The 20,534-nt window shown below is 37.6% G+C and overlaps 1 protein-coding gene across 2 annotated transcripts in view; it reads right to left on the bottom strand.

Annotated features, from left to right (window-relative positions):
* The window catches only part of USP15 (ubiquitin specific peptidase 15), a 199,220-nt gene that overhangs the window by 122,399 nt on the left and 56,287 nt on the right, over positions 1 to 20,534 (bottom strand). For both annotated transcript variants that reach the window (XM_006886038.1, XM_006886039.1), the window contains exon 3: positions 10,184 to 10,314. In XM_006886038.1, the coding sequence (XP_006886100.1) occupies positions 10,184 to 10,314 (131 nt within the window). The remainder of the gene's footprint in view (positions 1 to 10,183; positions 10,315 to 20,534) is intronic.

The raw sequence follows: 20,534 nt of genomic DNA, 5'->3' as shown, positions 1-20,534 counted from the left end.
TCTAATGCTTCATTTGTTTTCTCTGCATTGTTTTGGATTGTTTTTTTAAACATGGGTGTGCATGTAGTCCATTTTTTAATATGATATGAAGTATGGATCTTGTTTCTGTTTTCTGCAACATCATTTGTTAAACACTGTCTTTCCCCCGACAGAACAGGTTTATCTTTTTGTCAAAAACAGTTGCCTATAGGTTGATGGATTGATTCACTTCTAGGTTCTCAATTTAATTCTATTAATGTATGTATCTGGAGATGTACCAGTAGCAAGCTGCTTTGATTACTATTGTCTTGTAGTAGGTTTTAAGATAAAACGTGTAGGCCTTCTCTTTTTTCTTCTTCAGTATTCAGGGTCTTTTTCCTCTCCATGTAAGTGGGTGGTTACTTTTCCCATCTTTTAAAAAAATGATGACACTCTGGACTGCAGTGTATTTGCAGCTGACTTCTGGAGATACTGCCATTTTCACAATGTTAAGCCTTCCAAGCCCATGACAGGGTTGGTCCCCTTGGGTTTCTTGTACTGTTGATTTGTTATGACCCTACGTACAACAGACTGAAATCTGCCCTGATCCTGCACCATGCTCACCATCACTGATAATGCTCAAGATCTCACTCTTTCAGTCAGTGTGTTAAAATATCTCCTTGAGTATCTTTTTTCTCCTTCATGGACCCTCAATTTTTCTGGAAAGGGATTTTTCCTTTTCTAGGAATTGGTCCTTCCTAACAGATAATAAGCCCAAAGCATAATGAGAAAAAGTTTCACTATCCTAATCTTCAAAGAACACTCTGACTGTACTCATTTCAAGGCAGATTTGTTTGTTCTTTTGGGATAACATGAATATTTAATATTTTTTGCTAAAATCACAATTCAAAGGCATCAGTTCATCTACAATTATCCTTATTTGTTGTCCAATTTTCACGTGCATGTGAAGCACATGGCTTGTGTCAGGTGTACCTTAAGTCTATAGAGTGACATTTTTGCTTTTTATACCGGTGGCCTAGTATTAAGGAGCTGCATTTTAATCCCAAGGGCATGCTGTTCAAATTCATCTGCTGGTGGGTCAGCCAACTCAATGGTACATAACAACAATAGCAACATCATTTAGAATTTCCATTTTCTTACCTATAGAAGTCTATTCAAAATATTTTTAAGAAAAAATATTTTTTCACATTCCACTGATTTGACAGTGATTTCATTTTAATTGTAAATCCATAATTAACATTTATGGTAGCAGCATTTAAGAAATCAAACCGATCTGCTGCTGAGATATTCTTTAAATTTTATGAGGGAAAAGGGAAATTAAAAAAGTAACAATAAAGTAATAAATATTATACATTGAGGGAAAAAAAAAAACAAATTCACTGCAGTCAAGTAGATTAAACTTTCTGGTATAGTAGAAGAGTCCCATAGTTTCCCAAGTTGTAAATCTTCAGGGAAGCAGACTGCCACATTTTCTTATTGTGGTGCATGTGGTAGGTTTGAAGCACAGACCTTAAAATTAGCAGCCCTAATCACCACATTATCAAGGTTCTTTCTCTTATTATGCATTTTGATTTTCATTGTTATATGCCTTCAGGTCAGCTACACTTCACAGTGATCATATGACAAAATACACCTAAACCTTGCCTTATCCTGCATCATCCTCATGGATCTCCCACATTCTCCAGCCATTGTTAAAGTCTTTGTGTCACTTTATCTTGTTTAGGGTCTTCTTCTTTTCCTGACCCTCCCCCTTTCTCAGTATGATGACTTTTCCCTAAGGATGTTTTATGTTAACAGGCTCAAAATACCTAAGATGAGTTTCCCCATCCTTGCTTCAAAAGGGCACCCTCATTGCATGTCTTCCAAAGCAGAGAGACTTGTTTGCTCTTTTGGCAGTCCATGAAATATTCAGTACCATTCACCATCAACACCACAAATCAAAGACATCAATTCTTTGTCATCTGTATTCACCATCCAACTTCCTGATGCACAGGAATAAACTGAAAATACCATGGCTTGGATCACACACATTTAGTCGTTAAACTGACTCCCTGACAATATATTTTTTCTTAAAGTAGCACAACTTTTTTGTTTGGTAGCACAACTTTTAATTTTGTAACTGCTACTCTTGTGGGTACTGATGGTGGATTCAAGTAACAAGAAATAGTTAACAGAGTCACAATAGTAGCAGTGTGTGGGGGGGGGAATTCACCATTCAGTCCCTGAGTCTCTCACATAGTAAAAAAGGAAGATCTTCTGTCAAAGACTTCTCTGAGGAGATCTTCTCTGGAGTACGAGCCACACGGCAGCTTTCTCCAGCAAAGACCCACTCACTCCCTAGTGCCAGAACTTGCATCCTGGAGACTAAAGATTGCACTTTCCATAGTTTATTCGTCCAAATACAATCCGTTTCTGTGCCTCTTAGCATGCAGTTAGATTTGGACAAACAAGATTCCTAAGGAATGAACTTTATTAACTATAATATGGTTACAGCTATTATATATATAAATATATATTTTGGTTATAGTTTTACGTGCGATGCTGGCCTGTGGCAATCTGTGTAATGCTTTAACTCGAATGGAGAAAGCCAGGCTAGGAGCCGGGGTGTGGCCTGACCCTTCCCTGTATTAACTCTGCATTTTAGGGCTATAAAGATGCCATTTCTCAACCCTTGCTGCCTTCCAGAGGCATCTGAAATACACTCCAAAAAAGTATTTTCAAGTCATATCGCTAAGTGATATTCTGTGGTCATGAACTGTTTTTCAAATGGTCCTAACAAAGAAGAAACGTGAATCCTAGAACAACCCACAGTCCAGCCTTCAGGTTATCAAACCCCAGCTCAGCCTCGCTCCTCCACACCCCTAGGATGGGATCAGACGTTTCTTTTAAACCTCAGAGGTAGCAGTAAGCTTTTCAGTGTTGCTCTTAGCAAGTGTGTGCTTGCCACTAGATGTCCCATATGTACTAATGTGCCAATAAGTCATGTGAACTGCACATCTGCTCCCCCTGCATCCCCACGAGTGCCATGAGGCACGTGAGGGGCCCCTGGACTGGAGGAGCGGCGCCAGCTGACTGCTGCTGTCAGAACTGTCGGGGAAGAATCGTCTTCATAGATTTTATATGCACAATAATTCCCCTTTTTATATGTCAGGTAAATATTTGTAAAAGTTACACTCACACAAATGAAATTATTATAATGATTACTAATATATTTTTTCCATGTTTCATTGCCTGAATAAAAATTGTTGACCACTGTTCAAAAAAAAGAAATAGTTAACAATTTTAGTATTTTTTTCTCCATTTATCATGATGTTGCCTACTGGCCCAGTGGTGAGGATTTCTGTTTACTTAATGTAGTCTATACTGAAGGCTTTAGTCTTTGATCTTCTGCAATATGTGCTTCAAGCCTTCTTTACTTTCTATAAGCAGGTTGTGCCATCTGCATAAACCAGACTTCTGATGAGTTTTTTTCCAATCTTGAAGATATATTCTTCTTCTTCACACAGTCCAGTTTCTCGAATAATTTGTCAGCATATAATAAGCAGGTATGGAAAAATGATACAACCCTGACTGATGCACATCTTTCCTGATTTTTAAACTATGCATTGCTCCTGTGTTCTGTTTAGACAACTGCTTATTGATCTATATATTAAACGTTCTGGGATTCCTGGTTTTCTCAAAGTTATCCAAAATTTGTTACGATTATTATGCATGTTGTCATTGTTAAATGGCATCAAGTTGAGTATATCTCATAACAACCCCATGAACAAAAGACTGGAAATCTGTTCTGTAACTATCGCTGTTTCTCGAATGTTTATAGGGTTTTAAAAGGCCTGCTATTTAAGAAGTGGTTGCCAATCTGTCTTAATCTGGGAGCCCTCCCAAGCCCTGTCCATCACGGGTAACCATTATGGCACCTCACACACAATTCAGTATCACAGCAATCACAAGTAATCATTATTATCCATACTGAGGTATTTATTTTCTAAATAAGCATACTTTTAATAAAAACAAGACTCAACTTTCATAATTCTAACAACTTCCTACCAGACAATCGTAAAATCCTTTAAAACAATAAAATTCATACTTTAAGTTCACGAATTTTCACTTTTTTTGCTTTTCTCCAAGAAGATTCTACAGTGCCCAAAACTTCATTATCACTACTTACAAGGTAGAATGTGGAGATTTATGCTGCTACCGAATGGTGGAGCCCCTCAGACACTGGAATCCAGCAGCAGCCCTACAGGAGAAAGATCTCCATCCTTGCTATTTATAGCCTCCTACGATATTTCTATTGAAGACAGAATATACTATATTTCTACTGAGATTGAGATTATTGATAACTTCAGCTTGCTTGGTTCCACAATCAACATGCTTGGCAACAGCAGTCAGGAAATCAAAAGACAAATTGCACTGGGTAAGTTTGTAGTTGGGACCTCTCTAGAGTATTGAAGAAAAACAGTGTCAGTCTAGAGACTAAGGTGCACCTAATCCAGCCCACAGTCTTTGCAATTACTTGTTATGCATCCAAGAGCTGTACAATAACTAAGAATGATGGAAGGGTTGATGCCTTTGAGTTGTGGTGCTGGAGAAGAGTGTTGAATATACATACCATGGACTGCCAGGAGAACAAACAGGCTGCGCCCTGAAGGCAAAGATGTTGAAGCTCTGTCTCATATACTTTGGGCACATGGCCAGAAGAGACTAGTTCTTGGAGAAGGACATCATGCTTCGAAGGGTGGAGGGACAGGGCAGGAGAGGGAGATTCAGGAAGAGATGGACTGACTCAGTGACTGGAGAAATGGGATTAGGTCTGTCAGATATGATGAGTGGCTCAGGATAGCGAAGGTTTCAGAGCTATTATACATAGGGTCACTATGAGTCACAGGTGACTCAATGGCACATAACAACAATTATATCTAATACATTAGTTTGTATTTAAGTTATTTGTATTAGATCAGATCATACAATATGCATGTTTACAGTGTGACTACAACAGTATTGTGGAGCCAGATAACTGGTATAGTTATGAACCAGTATTATTATATTATCTGTTTCCATAAAGTTTCTTATTCAGGAATAAATCTCAAGTTTCTGAGTTAAAAAAAGGCAGTTAAACCAGAGGTTCCTTGACCAAATTTTGAAACTTAATTTTGAAACTAGGTTAAAATATTTTCATTAATAAATAATAATAAAAAAAACGCCAAGCTGGTGAAATAATTCAGAGAGAATAAAAATAGAATTTGTACTTTTTTACAAAATCATGAGAAATGTATTCTGTGCTTTATACCTGTGTATAAACACAGGAATGTTGATTCATTCTAAGTTTTCCTTATATCTATTGGAAAAAAAACCCACAACAAACCCAAAAGTAGTATCTAACTCAATCTGCTACTAGGAAGCTCTGGTGGATTTTGTGGTAAGGAGCTGCACTGACAACCCACAGGCAGACATCAATTTAACCCCACCTACTACTGCTCTATGACTAAAGTGCACCTGATCCTGGTCATGGTCTTCACAATTACTTGCTATGCATCAGAAAGCTGGACAACGACTAGAGATGTTAGAAGAATTGATGCCTTTGAGCTTTGGTGCTAGAGAAGAGTACTGAATATACCATGAACTGCTAGGAGAACAAATAGGTTCATCCTAGAGAGGATGAAACCAGGCTGCTCCTTGGAGGCAAGGATTCTGAAGCTCCTTCTGACATACTTTAGGCATGTTGCAAAGAGGCACCAGTTCTTGGAGGACATCATGCTTGGAAGGGTGGAGGGACAGCGAAAGAGATGAAGGCCCTGGATGAAATGGACTGGATTCAGTGACTGGGATAACTAAGGGTAGGTATGCCAGGGAAAATGAGGTTAGTTCAAGACAGAGTAGGGTTCAGAGCTGTTATACACAGGGTCGCTGTGAGTTGCAGGGTACTTGACGGCACATAACGGCAGCAGCAACAACAACAATAAAATTGCTCTACAGGAGAAAGATAAATAATCTCCTTCCATGTAATTATTAGAAATCTGCTAGAAAGTCAGCTATGATTAATTTCTGACACGATAGCATATGAAAACAGCAAATCTAGTGTATAAATAAATTTTTAAATACCAGGTTTAATAAATTTGCTACTTTTTAGGAGCTCATTTACTACTGGGCATGTAGCTATGCTTAGTACTGACCATGCACATATAAATTAGACCTAGTCTCCAGATTCAGGATGAGAATAATTAGTAGTTAAGACAGACAAGAAGGTAACCATGTCAACTCACTGTGTTGAGTCGGAACTGACTCCCAGTTGATCTTCTGAGTTTTCAGAGGCTGTAGATCCCATGGTAAAAGACTACCAAATTTTCTCCTATGGAGTAGCTGGTGGATTCACCTGTGTCTGAATTGGCAGTGCTACAAATTACCCACTAAGCCACCATAGCTCTTCCCTTTATTGGCTCTACTATCTACTGGATATATCTGCAGCATATACAAAAGCTTAAGTAGAAATATATACTATTCCATACATATGTTCACCTAACATATCTACCTATGCATGTATTCACAAAATGTTTTACTGTTACTGCAGGGTTGGGAATGTAATAGAATATATCATTATTGCATTTTATTCTTGTGTATCTTATTGACAAAAGGAATCGAGCTGTTGACTCAAAGGCAGATGGTTGAAACCCACCAGCTGCTTCATGAGAGAAAGACAGGAAATCTCCTCCTATGCCATTTATTGTATCTGAAAACTGGCTGAAAGACCAGCCATCAGTCAGTTCTGCCTTGATGGTAAACACCACCACCACTGTTGAGTATAACTCATAGTAATCCTGCACTGGAAAACCTTCATATAGGAGACAACGATGTTTTACTTCTGCAGGGCAACTGGTGAATTCCACCAAGTGACCTTTGGTTAGAAGCCCAACATCTAACACATTATACCATCAGGATTTCTTTCTTATAAATAATAATAAAAAAATCAAAGTACAAATACAAATTGATAATGTGGCAACTAACAAAAAAAAAAGGCCTGGCTTACTAATTCTACTTAGTATTTGTTTGTATGTGAAGAAACAATTAGAGTGAAAAATTCTGTTCCTTCTCTCCCCTCTTTCTGCTCCCTCATCTCAGTTTAATAAACTATCAAGTATATTTATATATGGTGGATTGATCAGCTATAAATATATTCTTCCATTATAGCAAGACCCTTACATTAATAAACAAAATAGCTTTTTTAAAATTGAAGACATATCTTTTTAAATGTTTTAAGATGGTAATCCTAAAACTTTAAAGATATGAAAATATTCCCTTTTTTAAAACTTTATATTGTAAAACTTCAATTTCTAGCTACCTCATTACTTTCTAAATGTTTCATCAAAAGAGGAGCACAGAAGTAACTAAAGCAAGTTAGGCCAGGGTGACAAAGTTTGTATTATGATGTGACACTGCAAAAACCCCCTGAACATCTTACTTCTCTGTTCTCATTTCCTCATCTTCAAAACAGGTTACCTTTCTGATGAGGTTTAAAATAGTATGTAAAGTGCTTACAACACAGGTTGTTGCTAGGTGCTATCAGGTTGATTCCAAGCCATAGTGACCCTAAGTGGCAAAGGAGAACTACCATATAACGTTCTTTAGGCTGTAATATTTCTGGAACAGGTCTTTTCTTCAACAAAGACACTTGATGGAACTGAACTGCAAACCTTTCAGTTAACAGCTAAGTGCTTAACAGATGCACAAATAGGACACCTTGAAAAGAGTTTAATGTATCCTGTTGTTGTCGTTATGTGCTATTATAGCGACCCTACGTACAACAGCCTTACACCCTGCTCGATCCTGTGCCAATCTTACTGTCTCTGACACATCTACCCCCAATATCTCAGTCACTGAATCAATTTTCCCATCGAGGGTCTTCTTCTTTTGTGCTGTCCCTCCACCCTGCAAGCTTGAAGTCCCTCTCTAAGGACTAGTCCCGCCTTGCAATGTGTCTAAAGTATGTCAGACGAAGCTTCAGAATCCTTGCCTCCGAGGAGCAGCCTGATCTCACCCTCTCTAGGATGAACCTGTTTGTTCTCCTGGCAGTCCATGGTATATTCAATACTGTTCTCCAGCACCACAGCTCAAAGGCATCAATTCTCCTTCTACCATCCCTAGTCACTGTTCAGCTTTCTAATGCATAGCAAGTAAATACAAAGACTATGTCCTGGATTAGGCGCACTTTGCATCATTGCCCTTCAGAACTTTGGAGAGGTATCTGACAACAGACTTCCCCAATGCAATTCATCTTTAAATTTCTTGTCTGTTGGTGCCAAGAGTGTTGATTGTGGAGCCAAGAAAACTAAAGCCGTTAACAATCTCTTCACCATCTATCATGATGCTACCGATTGGCCTAGTAGTGAGAATCTTTGTTTTCTGGATGTTGAGCTTCAATCTATATTGAAGGTTGTAGTCTGCAACAAGAGCTTCACATCATCTTCAATTTCAATAAGCAGGGTTGTTTCATCTGCATAGTGCAGATTGTTGATGAATCTTCCTCCAATCCTGATGGCACACTTCTCCTCATACAGCCCAGCCTCCCAGATAATCTGTTCTGCATAGAGATTGAAAGGTATGGAGACAGGACACATCCCTGAAGCATACCTTCCCTATTTTGAACCATGCAGTGTTTCCTTGCTCCTTACACATATTGTTGTTGTTATGTGCCATTGAGTTGCTTGTGACTCATAGCGACCCTACGTACAACAGCCCTAAACTCTGCTCTGTCCTGTGCCAATCGCACTGTCTCCAACAGACCTATCCCGATTACCCCAGTCACTGAATCAATCCATCTCATAGAGGGCCTGCCCCTTCTGCGCTGTCTCTCCACCCTCCCAAGCATGATGTCCCTCTCCAAGGACCTGTCCCTCCTTGCAACATGTCCAAAGTATGTCAGATGGAGCCTCAGAATCCTTGCCTCCAAGAAGCAGCCCGGTTTGACCCTTTCCAGGACGAATCTGTTTGTTCTCCTAGCAGTCCATGGTATTCTCAATACTCTTCTCCAGCACAACAGCTCAAAGGCATCAATTCTCCTTCTATCCTCCTTGGTCACTGTCCAACTCTCTGATGCATAACAAGTGATAGCAAAGACCATGGCCTGTATCAGATGCACCTTAGTCTCCAAAGAGACACTGTTGCTCTTGAGTACTTTGGAGAGGTCCCTAACAGCAGACTTTCCCATGGCAATGCATCTTCTAATTTCCTGGCTGCTGGTGCCAAGAGTGTTGACTGTGGAGCCAAGCAAACTGAAGCTGTGAACAATCTCAATCTCTTCACCATCCATCCTGATGCTGCCAATTGGCCTAGTGGTGAGAATCTTCGTCTTCTTTACATTGAGCCTCAATCCATATTGGAGGCTGCAGTCCTTAACCCTCTGCAGCAAGTGCTTCAGGTCCTCCTCAGTTTCAGCAAGCAGGGTTGTGTCATCTGCATATCACAGATTGCTGATAAATCTTTCACCAATCTTGACCCCACATTTCTCCTTACAGAGCCCAGCCTCCCGGATACTCTGTTGTACATACAAGTTGAAAAGATATGGAGACAGGACACATCCCTGGCGTACGCCCTTTCCAATTTTGAACCATGCAGTGTTTCCTTGCTCTGTTCTGATGACTGCCTCTTGGTCCAAGTATAGGTTTCTCATTAGCACGATCAAGTGTTCTGGGATTCCCATTCTTCTCAGAGTCAGCCACAGTTTGTTATGACATTATTAGTAACTAGTAAATCCTTTTCATATGTTAGCTGTTGGCCTGCTTATTGCACAATGTACTGTAACTGTAGGAGCTCTGGTTGCCTAGGGAGTTGCACTGCTATCCCAAAAGCTATTTCTCAGTAGAAGAAAGAAGGTCAATTTTATCCCATCCAGTCTTGGTAAGTTGCTTAAAGCCTGCTATGAATTGGTTCTGATTCAAGAGATAGAGTAAGAGCCTTTTTCTTGCAAAGAAGTAGCAAATCTTTACTATCCACTGAATTAACAATAAATGTTAATTGCTGTAAGATGGAAAACACAATGCCTTCAAAAATTAACTCAAGCATAGCATCAATTGTGAGGAGCATCCAACATTGGGCAGTAGTTTGTTCTGTTATACAAAGTGTCACTATGCCACAGAGCCAACTTGGCAACACCGAGTAACAATGACACTGAAGAAAAAGAATGGTGTTATTTAGTTGATCTGAAATGTACCTTTCGTGCTATTGGTTCCTGACCTTCCATCAGTGTATACCAGCTCACAAGTTTATTCCAGCCCTCAGTTGGCAACAATATGTAATCCAATTCGTCAATAAGGTGCTCCTTAAGTGATTGTGCATCACCATCTGGAAAAAAAACCCCAAAAACTTTATCAACTCAATATATTAAAAGAAACAATAGTACATGCTTCTAAATATTTTGAACTATGAGAAAACACATATTTTCTTTAAATGTTTAAAATAATGAATTCTGAAGAAAGCTCTGAAATTTAATCCTGAGCCTGTGTATTCCAAACTGTCACTCTACAAAGTTTCAATGTATGCCATTAATCAACTAACAGGAGTTTTGAGGAAATTAGTAAATTTTTTCAATGAGTCTAAGGCATATGGGCCATCAGTCATGATGGGAAAAATAATAAGACATCTAGTGAATGAACTCATTATTCCAGAAGGTTCATGGACTCTTGGATTCTTCCAAGACTGAAAACAGAGGGAGGAGTTAAGAAGGTGTAATCCTATGATAGACTTTCAATCTGTACTTAAAACTAAGAAAAAATTATATAGGGCAGGCCAGAGATTTCGAAGAAATACCACGAGTAATATCTATACATCACAGCTCTGAGACTGTTAACTGGTCCTTTACTTGACTGCTGGATTGACTAAAATGTAAAAAACAGAAAGAGTTCACTGAAGTATACAGTCTTAAATTAACAAACCATGAGAAGCAAAATTGCAAGAATTGCAATAATGTAAACATATTGTTCTAGTACCATAAAATAATATAAAGAACAAATACTAAAAAAAACCCACCACACAAAACACCTTGTTTATTTGTTTCAGCAGTACTTACAGAATTAAATTACCTGTTTTTAAAATGAGGTCTCACAAAGATTAGAAATGGCAAAAATTAGGTATGCGGTTCAAATCTACCAGATGCTCTGCTGGAGAAGGAGGGAGCAATCTCCTCCTGTACCAGTCAGATCTGATTTGATGGTACACATAAAAATAATACAATAAAAAAACCCACCAGAAATGGCAAAAATTTGAATTTTAGAATACAATGCCAGTAACAGATATAAACTAGGTATTAATTTTATGCCTATTTTTTGTTAATTGTAGTTGTAATTTTTAAGTTCCAGGCTTTCTTAGAAAGTCACACATTTAAGCCTTTAGTAATCATCATATATAAGACATACAGCATATTACATCAGGAAACCTCCAAATGATTCTTTAAACCAGGTAATCTAGTTTAGATTATAAAGTAAATGCAGGGATTTTTAGTAATTCATCCAATTAAAAAATACAGAATATTGCAATGCATAAAGAACATATTACAAGGAAATCTGATAATGCGGTGATCAAATGTATTTGGCTACAAACCAAAAAGGTCAGCACTTTAGAACCACTTGCCAATCTTCGAGAAAAATATGTGGTAGTTGGCTTACATTAAGATTTAAAATCTTACTGTGCTTGCTTCAGTAGCACATACACTAAAATAGGAATGATACAGAAAAGATTAGCATGGCCCCTGCACAAAGACGACATGCAAATTTGTGAAGCATTCCACATATTGGGGGAGGGGGAGATTTATAGCCTTATTAGAAACCCTACAGTGGGTTTGCAGAGATTATAAATGGCCCTAGAGAAGGCTATCCATCTTTCTTCCACGGAACAGCTGGTGGATATGAACTGCTAGCCTTTGGGTTGAAAAATTCAACTCCTTACCCACTAGGCTACCAGAAATCCTACAGAAATCCTTATAGGGGTCTCATGAGATCAGCTATGCATCAGTTTCAACTTGACGGTATGTAACAACTCTGTTCTTATCCTTAAGGGTTGCTATTAGTCAGCTGTCTATAAATACTGTAGTGGGTTATGAAAAGTTTTACTATAGAAAACCATGTTATCTCAGTTAATCTTAAGACACTATAAAGTACGTTATGTCCATTTTTTTAATTTCAATGAACATCTACAGAGATTTTGGAATTCCATTCATTCTTTGTTGCACTTTTCTCCCCCCTCCCCCCACTGTTCGCTCCTCTCCTTGAAAAGCAAAAGAAAAACTCCTTCATTGGTACACAATCCCCCCCCCCGCCCCCCCCCCCACCCCCCCCCCACCCCAAATATAATCCACTCTGCAACCCTTGGTAAACAGACTCAAGGATGCTAAATAACCTGCATCCAAGGTCATATATACAGAAAACTGTGGAGATGCAATTCTAACTCAAATCTTTCAAATCTAATTCTATTTTATTCTCTTTCCATTATAAATTTAAGGGGAAGAAGCATAACTAATTACTTATATACTGTTCTTCACAATAACCAGAATCTGGGTAAATATTTATCTTATCTTGTACCTATGATATTTAAAATAAGGTCTCTTATTCACTTTTAATTTTTTCATATGGTTCAGTAACTTTGCACAAGACTTAAGGTTTATTACTGGGTTTGTTTTATTTTCAAAACCTCAAAGCCTATTGCCCTCAAGCAGGAACTGACTCATAGCTGAGCTTCCAGTGGGTTCCCAGAGTTGTAAATTGCACAGGAGCAGATTGCCCACCTTTATCCTGCACAACAACCAGTGGATAAGAACAGTCAGATAAGTGAGGCTTTTGGACCAGGAGCAAAATTCTCTGTGCACTGCATCACCAGAAATTCCTGATAAAAAATGTTTAAGCACTGTATCTTGTAAAAATGATCTTTTCTTCAGTGAACTGTCCTATCATCTTCCTCTAACATTAATTCACCAGGTATGTTTACCTATTTCTGAACACTCTATTCTGTTCAAGTGATCTGTCTGTCCCTATGTAAATATCTGAGCAAATTATTTGAGAAGCTGGAATCTATGAAGAAGAATATGGCATCAAGACTGGGGAAACATGCATCAATAACCTCCGTTATGCAGATAACACAACCTTGCTTGGTGAAAGTGAGGAGGACTTGAAGTGCTTGCTCCAGAAGGTCAAACAATGCAGTCTTCAACACAGATTGCATATTAGTATCAACAAGAAAAATCTTTGCCACTGAAAGGATAGGCAACATTTTGATAGATGGAGAAATTCCTGAAACTGTCAAGACTTCACTTAGTGCGATCCATAATCAATACATTTAGTACCAGCAGTCAGGAATGTCTTCAAATTATTGAGCAGTCAGATCAACTTGAGGACTAAAGTATTCCTGATTCAGGCCATGGTCTTTCCAGCCACTTGCTGTGTATCTGAGAGCTGGGTAGTGAATAAGGATGGCAAAAGAACAATGTTTTTGTTTGAGAGAATACGGAATATTCCATGGATTGTCAAAGAACAGACAAATATGTCTTCGATAAAGTGCAGCCAGAGTGCTCCTTCGAGGCAAATACGAAAGCTTCACCTCTCATACTTTCACACGTTGCTAGGAGAGGTTATTTCTTGGAGAGGGACATCATGTTTGGAAAGGTGGAGGGTCAGTCAAGTAGAGGAAGACCCTCAATCAGGTAGACTGACAGAGTAGCAATGGGCTCAAGTGTGTCAGAGATTGTAAGGATGGCAAAGGATGGGGCAAAGTTCAGATTTGTTGTTTACAGGGTTGCTAAGAGCTGTACTTAACTCAGGAGTACCTAACAATAAAAATATGCAAACATCAAATTACATTGATTACTGTATCATTACTATAACTCTGTAATTTAAAGAATATAATTAAAACTTGAACAAAATGGTAAAAGTTTTTCCAAAAAGAAAACAAGTACAAAAGAAAGATGCTTAGCATCAACTAATCCTCTGAGAAATCCAAATTAAAACCACAATGAGATACTTCATACCCACTAGAAAGGCTTTTGTTAAATAGACACACAAAGAGGGAATAGCAAGTGTTAGCAAGGATGTGAAGAAATGTAAATAAAGTCTTAAGAAAAGGAAAAACGGTTCAATTATCTTTGGAAAATAAGTCTGAGTGGTCTTAAAAAAGGTAAACATAAAGTTACTATACAATTCAGTATTAAAGAAACCAACACACTAATGTTTTTTAGCAAAAGGATTCCAAACAATCTTATTATATATCAACTGATAAATTAAAAAACAAACAATAAAAAAACCCCAGATGTAAAAAGGAATGATAATTCCTTTTAGTTCACATAATAATACAGATGAACTCTGAAAAGTGAAAGCAGTCAGTCTAAAAGGCCAGATGTGGTATGATTCCATATAAGCAAAATATCTAAAACAGACAGATGCACAGAGTGAAGAAAGTAGGTTTCCTAGGGCTTGGGGTGATGGGAAGGGACTTCACATGGGCATAGTTTTGGTTTTTGTTTGTGGGAAGATGATGAAGGTTCTGGGATAATAATTATGGCTGTACAATTTCATGAGTATTTTAAAACGACTAAATTTTACACTATAAATAAGTAATTATTTTTGTTGTTAGGAGACATTGTATTGAATATGACTCATAGCAACCCCCAAAACAAAGATCTGAACCTTGTCCTATCCTGTGCCATCCTCATACTTTGTGACACAGAAGAGCCCATTGCAGCATTCTCTTTGTCAATCCAAGTGGTCAGGGTCTTCCTCTCCTTTGACGACCCTCCACCCTTCTTATTGTCATGTCCCTCTCTAAGGAAAAGCTCCTCCTAGCAATATGCCCAAAGTATGTGAGAAGCCTCGTCATTTTTGCCTCCATAATACACTCCCGCTGCACCCTCTCCAAGCCATATCTGTTTATTCTTTTGGCTGTCCAAGGGGTGTTCAGTGCTCTTCTCCAACATCACTTCTCAAAGGCATCAATTCTTCGTCTGTCATCCTTATTCATTGTCCAGCTCTCAGACGCATTTTTTTTCTTATTTTTTTTTCTCTCAGATGCATATTAAGTAATTGGTAAGACTAAGGCCTGAATCAGATGTCCTTTAGTCCTCACTGGCACTATTACTCCTCAATAACTTAGAGAGGTCTCTAACTGCAGATTTTCCCAGTGCAATGCATCTCCTTATTTCCTGATTGCTGGTACTGAGGGTCTTAATTGTGGATCCAAGTAAGATGAAGTTGTTGACAGTATCAATCTCTTCTCCATCCATCATAAGGTTGCCTCTTGGTCCACTGGTAAGAATCTTTGTTTTCTTGACATTGACACACAATCCATACCGGAGGCTGCATTCCTTGATCTTGTGCAACAAGTGCTTTAAGTCCTCCTCACTTTCAGCAAGCAAGCTTGTGCCATCTGCATAATGCATGTTATTTATGCATCTCCCACCAATCCTGATGCCACATTCCTCTTCATAGAGTCCAGTTTCTCGAATAATTTGCTCAGAAAGTAGATTAAATCTCAAGTGCCTCAAACTTGTTCTTAAGATAATTTTTAAATTAAGGTGGGATAGAATCATGGTCATAGTCTGGTATATATATTGCAAAGTATTTTGTTGTTCATAGAGTCACTATAAGTTGAAGTTGACTTAATGTGTTTTGAAAATTTCAAATTTGTTAGAACACTATAGTTAAGTGCTGCTGAGTCAACTATGGCTCACAGTGATGCCATGCACACATTGAAACCTTGCCTCATACTGTGCCATCCTGATCTACATCATGCTTAAGATCATTGCTGTAGTCACTATGTCAATTTACTTCCTTGAGGATCTGCCTCTTTTCACTGACCCTCTATTTTTCCCAGTATGGTGTCTTTTTTTCTAAGGACTGGCTTCTCCTAAAAGTATTTTTAAGGTATGTGAAACAAAGTTTCCCCATCCTTGCCTCTAAGGCGCACCCTACCTGCACTTTCTCTAAACCAGACTTGTCTTTGGCAGTCCTTAGTATATTCAATATTCTCTGCTAACACAATTCAAAATTCTTCCGTAGTCTGACTTATTTACTGTCCAACTTTTGCATGCATATAAAGCACATGAAAATATCACTGGTTTGGGTCAGGCACACTTTAGTCTTTAAAATAACATCCTTTCTCTTTAAAAGGAACTTTAAAGAGTTCCTTCCTAGATTTTCTCAATGTAAAAAGTCTTGATTTCCTGACTGCTGCTACCCATGACTCGGACCTAACCTTGACTATGGACATGTAAAATGAAATCACTGATAACTTCAATCTTTAAACCTCTACCATGATTTTGTTGCTTTTTGTTCCGCATCTATTGGTGGTGATTTTCATTTTCTTAATGCTGAGATATAATTAATATTGAAGGATCATCTTCATTTTCTACAAGCTAGGTCGGGTCATCTGCATAACATAGGTTGCTGATAAGTCTTCCACCAATTCTTATACTGCATTCTTCTTCTTATAGACTCATTTTTTCGAATTATTTGACTAATATACAGACTGAATTGGTATGTCGAAAGGATACAACCCTGAGGTACATACCCTTCCTGATTTTAAAATACGTATGTTCCCTTGCTCTGTTTGGACAACTATATAGAGGCTTCATATGAGCACAGTTAAGTGTTCTGGGATTTCCATTCTTCTCAACATTAGCCAACATTTGTTATGATCTAAATGGTCAAAGACCTTTGCACAGTGAATAGAACACAAGTCAACTCTTTCTGGTATTCTCTTTTACTCAAGATCCATCTAAATGTAATCTCTCATACCACCGCCTCTTCTACCCAACTTGAAGTTGGCGGTTCCCTGTCAATGTATTGTTCCAGTAGTTTTGATTTTACTTACATGTGATATTAATGATACTGCTCAACAATATTCACATTCTGTTGAATCATGGTTTTTTGAATGGGAATAATATGATCCCTTCCAGTCAGCTGGCAAGGTAGATGTCTCCAAGATTTGTTGGCCTAGATTGATGAGGATGTCCAGCATTGCATCTGTTTTGCTCACAAAAACCTCAATTAGTATCCCAGTAATTCTGGAGGTCTTATTTTTTGCCTATGCCTTGAGTTCAGCTTGAACTTCAGTAGGATTGATACTTGGTAATATGTTACTTTCTGAAATGGTTCACTGTCAACCAAAATGATTTTATTTCTTTCATCTTCTTGTGATTTTACTGCTTCATTCAATATACTGTCTATCAAGGAATAAAACAAAAAACCCTAACAATTCACTACCTTCAAGAAGGAAATTAGTTCTAGTGATCCACTGGTTTTCAAAGGTTGGAAACTGCAGGGGAGGAGACTGTCCATCCTTCTAGACTCTACCAATGTTAGATTTAGAACACAACAGTGTATTGTTCTAAACATCAGCTGTCGCTGTTATGAACCATAAAGTTACAATCAACTCACAGCCGACTTTGTAGCAAGTACTCAGAGGAGTAAATCAAATGGGAAGAGAGTGGTCATCTTTTTCTGAGGAGCAGCAGGCAGGTTTGAACTTTGTGTCACTGGGTTGACAGCAAAGCTTCTTACCACTAAACCAATGGAAATCCCTAGAACCCTGTTTAAATTTAACTGATTACTGGGAAACAATTTTTAACTGATTTTATATCTGCTATTCAGTCTAGTAGTTTTTTTGTAGATTTCTTAGGGTATCTATATAGAATAGTCATTGATGACAAAAAGCAAACATTCTTAACCTTTTTCTTGATCTTAGAGAAACAAATCACTATTTTATCACTGAGTACTTCATCTGTAGGTTTTTTCTGTATGAACCCAGTAACAGTATGAAGAAATTTCATTTATCTCCTTATGTTTGTTGATAGTTTATCATAAATAAGCTTTGATTCTAGCAAATAAAACTGTTAAGACTTTGTTAAGCTGTTTTGCATTCATGCTCATGAAAACTACTGTTCAGCATTTTCTTATATTATAAATCATAATGGTGATCTCTTAGTATGAATAGTGAAATAAACCTTCTCAATTTTCTAGAACCAGCTTTCTTTTCCCTTTAAATATTTGGCAGAATTTATCATCTAGTTCTGAAATTTTCTTCGTGGGAAAGTTTCCAAATTCAATTTCTTTAATTGGCATAGACTATTTAGGTGCTCTATCCTTTTAAAATGAGCTTTGGTATCTGGAATCTTTTTTAAAAAAATGTCTCTTCTAATTTCTTTAATTTATTGGCATAACGGTCATAGTATTCCTTTATAATTTTTAATTTGTTGATTCCATATGGATGTCTATTCTATTTCTGATGTTAAGTGACTTTTCTTTTTTTCCTCTCTAATCAGAGTATTTATCAATTATAATGATCTGTACAAGAAGCTAGCTTTTTAGTTTCATTCGATTTTTTCCCTTCTATTTCTTTTCTATTTAATGACATCTTTATTATTTCCTTTCTTTTGTTTATATTAGGTTTGATTCATTATTTTTTATAGTTTATTAAGCTGGAATCTGAAGTCATGATATATGAGACCTACCTTGTTCCATAGGTGTTAAATGCTAAACATTCCTCTCTACATAGTAAGTTATATCTCAGAAATGTTTATAATTTTGTTATAATTTCCTTTTAATTAAAATTCTCCCTAATTTCTCTCATCATTTTTTTTATTGCAGCTATGCACAAATATTTCTGAAGGCCTATTATTTAGGAAGTGGATGGCCAATCCTTCCTCCTAGCCTGTCTTAATTAAAATGTTCTGATTGGAGAAAAACATCTTGTCCTAGAGAGGGTAAAACAAAGGTGCTCCCTGGAGGCAAGGATTCTGAAGCACCATTTGACATATTGTGGGCATGTTGCAAGGAGGGACCAGGCCTTGGAGAGGGACATTATGCTTGGGAGATTGGAGGGACAGTGCAAGAGAGGAAGAACCTGGATGAGATGGATTGACTCAATTACTGGGATAATGGGGGTAGATGAAAGAGACAATAAGGTTGGCTCAGGATAGAGCAGGGTTAGAGCTCTTGTACACAGGGTTACTATGAGTCACAATCAACTTGATGGCACATAACAACAATGCAAAGGAATGTTTTCTTTAGTTTTCAGATGCCAGAAGACTTTCTAGATATCTTCATTGTTAATTTATTCCACTGTGGTAAGCAAATATACTTTGTATGGCATGAATCCCTTTTTATACTTAATTGAGATGTGTTTCATGTCCTAGAATATGGTCTATGTTGGTACATTTGGAAAAAATTTTTATTCTGCTACTATTAGGATAAGTGCTCCACAAATGCCAATTAAGTCAATCTGGTTGACAGTATTGTTGAAATTTTCTACATCATTTTTTTTTCTTGATTCAATCATTACTAATTTTCAAATTGATTTATTTTTTTTCTATCAATTATCTAGAAAACAGTACTGAAGTGTCCTTATACAGGTCTATTACTTTTGCTTTATTTAATGTCCCACTATGCCAACTAGTTGGCAAATACTCTCTTGAATAACCGTCTCTTCCCACTGGTAATTACAAAATAACTTTCTAATCAATTCTCTGGGTCACAAGTGCAGGCAGACTTGACTGTGTTTTCTGCTTAAGGTCACACAGACTGCAGTAGAGAGATTGTGGCTGAGCTGGTTCTTATCTGAAGGATATGGGCAAGAACCCACTTCCAAGGTCTTTCAGATTGCTTGATAGAATTCAGTTTCTTCTGGATATAGGTCAGGCAGGCCCTGTTTCCATGCTGCTTATTGGTCTGAGGCTTTTCTCTTTCTTTAGAGGTTACTTTTCATCTTCAAACCAACAAATGTGTGAAGAATCCTTCTCACACACTGAATCTCTGATTTCTAACACCAGCCAGTCTTGAGTTATTAGATTAATTCATCTGCATAGTATTTCTTTTGTCATAAGTTCAGGGCCTACACTCAAAAAGGAGTTGATTACAATAGAAGATTGAGGATTATTAGAAAATGTTGTTGTGCTGTTAAGTGCTGCTAAGTCAACTAGTCAACTACAGCTTATAGTAACCATATAAACAATGGCTCTGAACCTTGTCCTATCCTGTACCATCCTCATTATCTCAGACACATTTGAGCCCATTGTTACAATCACTGCATTAATCCATCTTTTTGAGGGTCTTCTGCTCTTTTACTGACCCTCTACCTTTCCCAGTACATGATGTCCTTTTTCCAAGGACTGACTCCTCTTTACAAGATGCCCAAATATGTTCACCAAAGTTTGGCAAATCTTTTTTATCTTTTCATTTTCATATATTGTATTGAAGGTGGGTTTCTTATACCCAGCATATGGTTGAGTCTTTCCTTCTATTCTACCTGATAGCCTACTACGAATTAAGAAGAATGCATTTAAAGTTATTGATAGGGCTGTAAGATTAAAACCGACCATTTTCTACTTGTTTCTATTTCTCCCATCAGTTCTTTATTCCATTTTCCCTAACTTACTGATTTTTTTTCTTAATTTTAAATTTAGGTTGTTTATTTTTCATTTCAATGACCATCTACAGAGATTTTGGGATTCCATTCATTGTTGCACCCTTCTCCCCGCACAAACCCCTCCCCCCCCCATTTGCTCCTGTCCTTGAAAAGCAAAAGAA

This window comes from Elephantulus edwardii, unplaced genomic scaffold (assembly GCF_000299155.1).
Source record: "Elephantulus edwardii isolate Elephantulus edwardi_28Jun2011 unplaced genomic scaffold, EleEdw1.0 scaffold00047, whole genome shotgun sequence".
NCBI lineage: Eukaryota > Metazoa > Chordata > Mammalia > Macroscelidea > Macroscelididae > Elephantulus > Elephantulus edwardii.
This window is presented reverse-complemented; position numbering and strand designations above follow the sequence as displayed.